At 46.9% G+C, this 6,626-nt stretch overlaps 1 protein-coding gene and 1 long non-coding RNA gene across 2 annotated transcripts; one reads left to right on the forward strand and one right to left on the reverse strand.

The window, feature by feature from the left end:
- Nucleotides 1–212: 212 nt before the first annotated feature.
- CFAP161 (cilia and flagella associated protein 161) lies at nt 213–4,434 on the forward strand. The gene is made up of 7 exons (XM_064158147.1): nt 213–286; nt 416–505; nt 665–891; nt 1,342–1,426; nt 2,165–2,323; nt 3,412–3,485; nt 4,125–4,434. Exons 1-7 carry the CDS (start codon nt 224–226, stop codon nt 4,306–4,308), a joined length of 882 nt encoding a protein of 293 aa, XP_064014217.1. The 5' UTR covers nt 213–223; the 3' UTR covers nt 4,309–4,434.
- LOC135183213 (uncharacterized) lies at nt 1,068–3,418 on the reverse strand. The gene is made up of 3 exons (XR_010305456.1): nt 2,255–3,418; nt 1,573–1,656; nt 1,068–1,197 (listed from the first exon to the last, which is right to left on the reverse strand). It is a non-coding gene; the product is annotated as an uncharacterized LOC135183213 (long non-coding RNA).
- Nucleotides 4,435–6,626: the final 2,192 nt, after the last annotated feature.

A 6,626-nucleotide genomic window follows, 5' to 3' on the forward strand; every position in this document is an offset into this window, starting at 1 on the left:
GGCGCGGGAGCCAGCAGGAGCGGCGCCAGCTCTGCCAGGCTGCGCAAGGCAGCACCGCACCCACGCGGCGCTTCTAACGCCCTCGCCCCGCCTCCGGGCAGAGCCCACCCCCGCGGTCCCGCTCGCCGCCACCCATTGGTGGGCCGCGCTCCGCCCCTGCAGCCGCTAGCCAATCGCGAGCCAGGTGATCGCCACGGCGACGCCGCCGCAGCGCTGCGCAGCCATGGCCGGCTACAGGCCTGCGGTGCTCGTCGGCCGCTGGGGCGAGGAGGCGCAGCTGCAGGAGGTACGGGGGCACCCCGCCGGCTCCTAGCGCCGGCCGGCCGCGACCCGCCTCCGGGGCTCCCCCGAATGCTTTCGCTGAAAGCACCGGTTGTGAGGGCCGGTAACGCGTCTGCTCTCTCTCCGCAAGCAGGAACGCGTGAGGGACTTCATGCGTAGGAGAGAACGCGGAGAGCTCTTAATACAGAAAATAAAGAGCCTGCAAGAGAGTCTTTTACAGAAGGTAATGCCTAAGGGAGATTGTGGCAGCCTTTTATGGCTCCACACAGAATGGCACAGCCGCGACTGGTGCTCTTTATGCACTAAGAATACTATGGGTTAGCATCTCCTGCGAAAACGCTGCTGCTGCTAGGCTGAGATCATTCTGTCCGTTTGAATCCAGACAGAGCTGTCCGTGTGCAAGGACGGATGCGTTCACTTCGGAGACACTGTGCTGCTGCTGAACCCAGCCCCCGCGGAGCCCGGCCCCGGGGCGTGCGGCAGCCTGGCGCTGGCCGTGCCGCTGGAGGACAGCTCCGCTTATTCGGCCGCGCCGCTGCGAGCCCCCTGCGGAGTCAGTGCAGTCCAGGGGGTGGACCCTGTGGGCCGAAATACTTTTCATGTTTTAAGGTTTGGCCCTTTATGAACCTTTTTGTTTGTTCGGGCTTTTGTCTTAATGCAGCAAGTTGCTTCCAGTTACTCTTGGCTTGCGCTATCTACTTGTGAGAAATACGCAGTGAAGCTTCCTGATAGACAAGTGAATTTGAGTAAGATTAGTTTACTCAAGAGGGATTTTAGCTTGGGTGACACATTAAGCTTGATTCTGCTCTGCCTATTGCTGTGAGTAATTCCAAGGAAGTTTAAATCAGCGTAGAAGTGGTGTGAAAGCAGAACTGAGTTCACCATGATTCGGTAAGATGCAGGCCATGGTTTTAGCTGCAGAGCACAAAACGTGTCCCAACATCACTTAACACTATTAAAAAACATCAGATCAAGACAACGACAAAGAATAAAGCAGCAATAGTAAAGCTGATCATTTGAATGTCTTTTTGTTTTCTTCCCTTTTTACACTCTGAACAGTGTGGATGGAACTGCAGTGGATGAACCTATTAGATTTGGGCAAAAATTTGGTCTTGGGACAACCGGAGGCTTTTCTGCCCAAATGGTGAGGCTACAGAGTTGCAAATGGCAATGGCAGCTCATACTGATTGTGTGCCTTTAATGACTGCATGTATAAAGCTGTAGAGGGGTCCAGCACTTTAGCTTTCCAGAACAGATTCACAATCATTTATAAACTGAGACAAACAATACCTGTTTAGAGCCTTTGTGCAGGTGGCCTGAGATCAGGTGCACAGGCCAAGGAGGCTGTCAGCTGGAGGGACCTAATAAAGGAGACTTTAGAAAAAGAAAAGGAAAAAGGAAATGTAAATTAGCTTATGAATCAGGAGAGAGAAGTCATCATTAGAAGAAATCTGTTTTAAATAGGTTCAAAAAGAGAAGATTTAATGTCTCGTGAAGCTATGTCTATAGTAAATATATGAAGCAATAAACTGTCCTTCTCAGATGATGTCTGTTAAATGTTGGTGCTGCTTCCCTCTGCCAGTTAGAAGCCAGTAAGACATCAGATCTCATACAGACTCAAATCGCCACGACCTGTCAGACATTCTCCCTCTCAGCCACCAATTTGGTGAGAGAGAATCTTTGGCATGTAAAGTTGTGATCCATCAGCCTGCGTACAGAATAGCTACTGAATGAGCTTATCAAGCTAGAGAAGCCGTGTTATGGGTTTGCTCTGTGTGGCTTTAGTTTGGCAGCCAGAAATGTTGTGTTTAAAAACATTTTCTACAATTACACATCTTCTTCTTTTTAATTTATTCTTCTCCTAACATGTTTTTCTTTACAGTTTTATCTAGCAAGCGACCATAAATCATTTCTAAGGTTTGCTACAAAATCTCACCTTCAGCAAGTATTTCTGACAGAGGAGAGGTCCTACCTGACTTGCTGGAAAGCTGCTTTCTGGGATCCACAGCTGCGCCTTGAACACGAAGGATTTCCAGTGCCTGTAAGAAATTAAAGCTATAGAAAATGTTGTGAAGATTGAATGGAAACAGTAGTGGAGCACTTAGAACTTATTTAAGTGCTGACCTGTAACTTTTGAAAGGGGGAGAGAGAAGGACCAATCTCTTTAGCCATGGTGTCTGCACACCATGGTGGTCATTTTTAGGGGCTCAGTTTTACTCATCAGAACTTTTTAAAGGTTGACATTGTCATGTTGTGAGAGTGCAGTGCTTGGGATCTGCTTTTCAGGATTCCTCAGCAGTAAATTCCATTTCCAACATTAGGAGCTGTGACTAATTAAGAACTCCTGTACACTATGTTTACACTGAATCTGAATAATTGGATGCTTTTCCACATGCAGGTTTCAACCTTTCATAAGTACATTAAGCAGTATCTTCCTGTTCCACAAAGCTCCTAAGCTTCCTGCAGTGCTGGCTGTGCAGCACAATCTCACAAACAGAACTGTTCCTTGAGCTGTGACTCCTGAACATAAATCAGCTCACTGATCAACACAGTCAGAATTAGGTGGTTGTCAAAGACAATATTCTTCAGTCACAGCCCTGATAAATGAGTATGAGATCTCCTCCAACATTCCCACCACGCCCAGGGACACCTCTCAGCTACAGTCAGCTGCTCAAGGCCTCATCCAGCCTGGCCTTCAACACCCCTAGGCAGGAAGGAGGCAGCCACAGCCTCCCTGGGCAGCCTGTGCCAGAGTCTCACCACCCTCACACTGAAGAACTTCTTCCTCAGCTCCAGTCTAACTCCACTCTGCCTCAGCTTCAAACCATTCCCCCTTGGCCTGTGTCTAGACACCCTCAGGAAAAGTCCCTCTGCAGTTTTCCTGGAGGATCCCTTTAGGTATTGGAGGGCACCTCAGAGGTCATCCTGGAGTCTTCTCCAGGCTGAACACCCCTAAGCTCCTTCAGCCTGTTCTCACAGCAGAGATGCCCCAGCCCTTGGATCATATCTCACTGTAAGTATACAGCAGTCTCAGGGTGATACAGAGCATTTCTTTTGTATAAGAATTAAAACGAGTGCAGAAATACCTGCGAAGTGCTTCTCCTTGGTTCTGTTCTTGTTTCTTTCCAGGCAAATTCTAAAATCATTATTACTCATTGCCACACTAATCGCAGCTTAGCTGTTCCAAGGAACTTTTGGACAAGGTAAGAATGTTTGTAACTGGTAAGGTCATGCATAATGGTGTGCCAGCATCAGGAGTTACTGTAAGAAGCATGGGAGGTGCTGCAGGAACACACTGAGGAAATGGGAAAGAGCACAGGATGCACATCTTGCTTTCCCTGGTGTCTGGGCTGTGCTGAGTGTCCCTGGGATGCCGCAGGCACTTCGGCTCAGTCTGAGCATTCTTTGCTTTTCTGTCATCTGTCTGAGGATCTGTGCCAGGGTTTTGAGGAGGAAACAAACTCTGAAAATTAGAGGCTGAAGCAGTAATTAAGTAGCTAGAGTCTTCCTGATGCAGAAATGGGAATGAGAACCTAAGCAGCCTGGAGATACTGAGTTGGTGCAGCAGTGCCTCATACTGTTAGGACTGCTGTGGCTCTGAGTGTGGGAAGGGGGCATTGCTCTGGAATTTTATGTTCCTAAATGGTTCCAAAGTAGGCTGTTGTGTGGCTTGCAGGCATCTGGTATTTGCAAGTGGATGGTAATGCTTTGAACAAACCAAGAAATCATGAGAAAGCCTTGAACAATTCACAGACCAAACAGATTTGCTGCGTTTGTGTATATATATCTACATATGATTGTGTTCATTCCCTCTGCCCTTCTCCTTTTCTTCAACTTTGCAGGTCTTATTTTGGCAAGGAATATGAAGTAGTTTGTCACACTTACCTGGACTCCCACAAAGCTGAAGAAGATAAGAATTGCTGGGAAATAGTTACAGGAGATCCCAGCAACAGGGATGGTTCCATGTGTGATAGACCCGACCCTCAGCCAGGAGGTGTCAGAAAGGAGCTTTGTGAAGAGGCATAGAATACAAAAATCCCAGACTACAGCTAGCAGAGGTTTGATGAAATCCTGGTTCTTGGCTTTTCTGTTCAGATTTTAATTTTAGGGATATTTGCTTTTAAAATGGAAATTAAAACCTACCATTAGTAACATTGCATCATCTCATTAACATCTCAAGGTTGTACAAATAGGGGCAAAAACTATTCACAGAGGATGAACCGTGCACAATATCTACATTTCACAAGCCAGGAATGCTTCCTTTTCCCATTTTCACCTTCACTGATGGCAAAAGAGGTCAGAATCCAGGAAATCAAATACATTTTCACTAAATTACAGGTTTTCAGAGGGTATTTAATCAGTTCTTCCAAAACCAAAGCAGTGTCAATTTCAATGTACTTTCCAAAACGTAGACACCCAAACTCATGCAAGCTACCATGGGATACTTGGACATTTAAAGTTCATCTGAAAAAGATGGTTGGTGGGCTTGCTCCACACTCTGTCTAGCACAGTGATGCCATTCACTAAAAAATCACAAGCGAGGTCTTTATCTCAAAATTGGCTTCTGGTTTTTGGGAACTGATTTTAAAAGGTATCATTTGAGTTTCAGTTTTCTCATGCATTCTAAGCATTTAAATGCAAAGTACTGAAGAACCTGAGTACAGTGATACAGACAAGAGACCTCTGTCAGCCTTTTCTATGCTTCATCATGCTCCATTTGCCTCCCCCCCCCCCCCCCCAAATTCTTCAGTCTATACTCATTTCCACCAAATTCCACAGCAAGGTAAAGTTGTTAAAGAAAATTAAGCCCCCCACAAGTTTCATGAACACAGATGCCAAGGTAGAAAAAGAGTAAGAGACACTTGCAGTTCATCCCATAAGAAAAAGATTGTAGTCTGTGTTCTTACCTAATTAGTCAGCAGAGGGTCTGCATGGGAAAAAATGGCCTAAGAATGGTAAAAAAAATTAGTTGGAACTCACAAAACCAACCAAGCATGAGGTGCAAAGAGGTGGAAAATAGATGTCATGAATTGATAGGGTTGTCTGTCTTTGTATGGAAACAAACAGCAAACACCTTCATGTGTGACATTCCATTGCATCCAGTTTGCAAGGCCACAGGCACACAGGGTGCATTCTTACTGTGCTACTAAAGCAGGCTCTTTCTGCACAAAGTCAGGGAGGGTCTGAGTAAAGGGCTAAAGGATTACAAAGAGCTACACTGTTCACAACGGCCAGGTGAAACTTCTCAAGTTTTAGCAGAGCAAACCCACTAAACGTTCACAAGAAGCAACACTCCAAAAGGAGTGGAAGGCATTGGCTGAGTGAAAAACAACTTCTGTAGAGTCTTAAAGAGGTGTAGAAATGAGTGCAACAGCAAGCAATGCTGGAGTTAGGTGCTATTTATAGGTGGCTTGGACACTCGTGTGTGTTTTGTCAGTCTGTGCTCATGGGAAAGGACTGTCTGAGCTGCTGGAAAATAAGCAGGATGAATTAACTGGTGCCGTCACCAGTTTTCCTTCTTGCCTAATACAGTTTCAAGTCCACAGATGTGTGTATCATATGACACACGACATCAAACACGGACATAAATACGCTACGCAGTCACCCTCGCAGAAGTGTTTGTTACACTTCCCGGCAGTGCCCGCACGGTGGCGCCACACCTGTGTCCGCAGCACAAGCGCCGCTCGAAACGCACCTGGAAGGCGTCCCCGGCGCAGCGCCGCACAAGCCGGGCAGGGGCTTTGGACTGGGCGGCAGCACCGCTGAGCCGAGAGAGTCCAGAGAGCAACAGAGGCAGAAGAACGTGGAACGTTAGGAACTGCATGCAATTCACTTACCGCTAATTGGAACGTGAAGTACTTTGTGACCAGAACATCCTGAGCGCCGATGAGGAGCTTTTCCTTGTGAAAATATGAAACCTGTTGTGTGGCAGCATTGTTACCTACTCCAGTTTACAGAGATGAAAATGCTACATATTTTTTCACAGCAGACTAAACTACTTCTGCTTCGATTGTGTAGGTGTTAAAGTAGAAAAACAAATCGGGCTGCACCGAGTGCACTGCAGCGTTTGCCATGGGAGCACTGTGGCCATCCGCTGAATAGCAGCACTGAATTGCAGCCATCTGAGCGCTGTGGCCATTCCCTGATAGACGCAGGCCTACAGCACTGCATATTAGCACAGTCTGGACAGTCCTGCAGCTGCCAGTTAGAGACACAAAGTGGTCTAGTGGATAGAGTAATGGACCACACTGCAGCTAAGGCTGGCACTGCATTTTGCTTGGTCTAGTACTGCATATCATGAAATACAGTGCTGCTGGCCTCATTTGCAAAGCACTTTGCCATAT

The sequence above is a fragment of the Pogoniulus pusillus genome, chromosome 17 (genome assembly GCF_015220805.1).
Source record: "Pogoniulus pusillus isolate bPogPus1 chromosome 17, bPogPus1.pri, whole genome shotgun sequence".
NCBI classification, from domain to species: Eukaryota; Metazoa; Chordata; class Aves; order Piciformes; family Lybiidae; genus Pogoniulus; species Pogoniulus pusillus.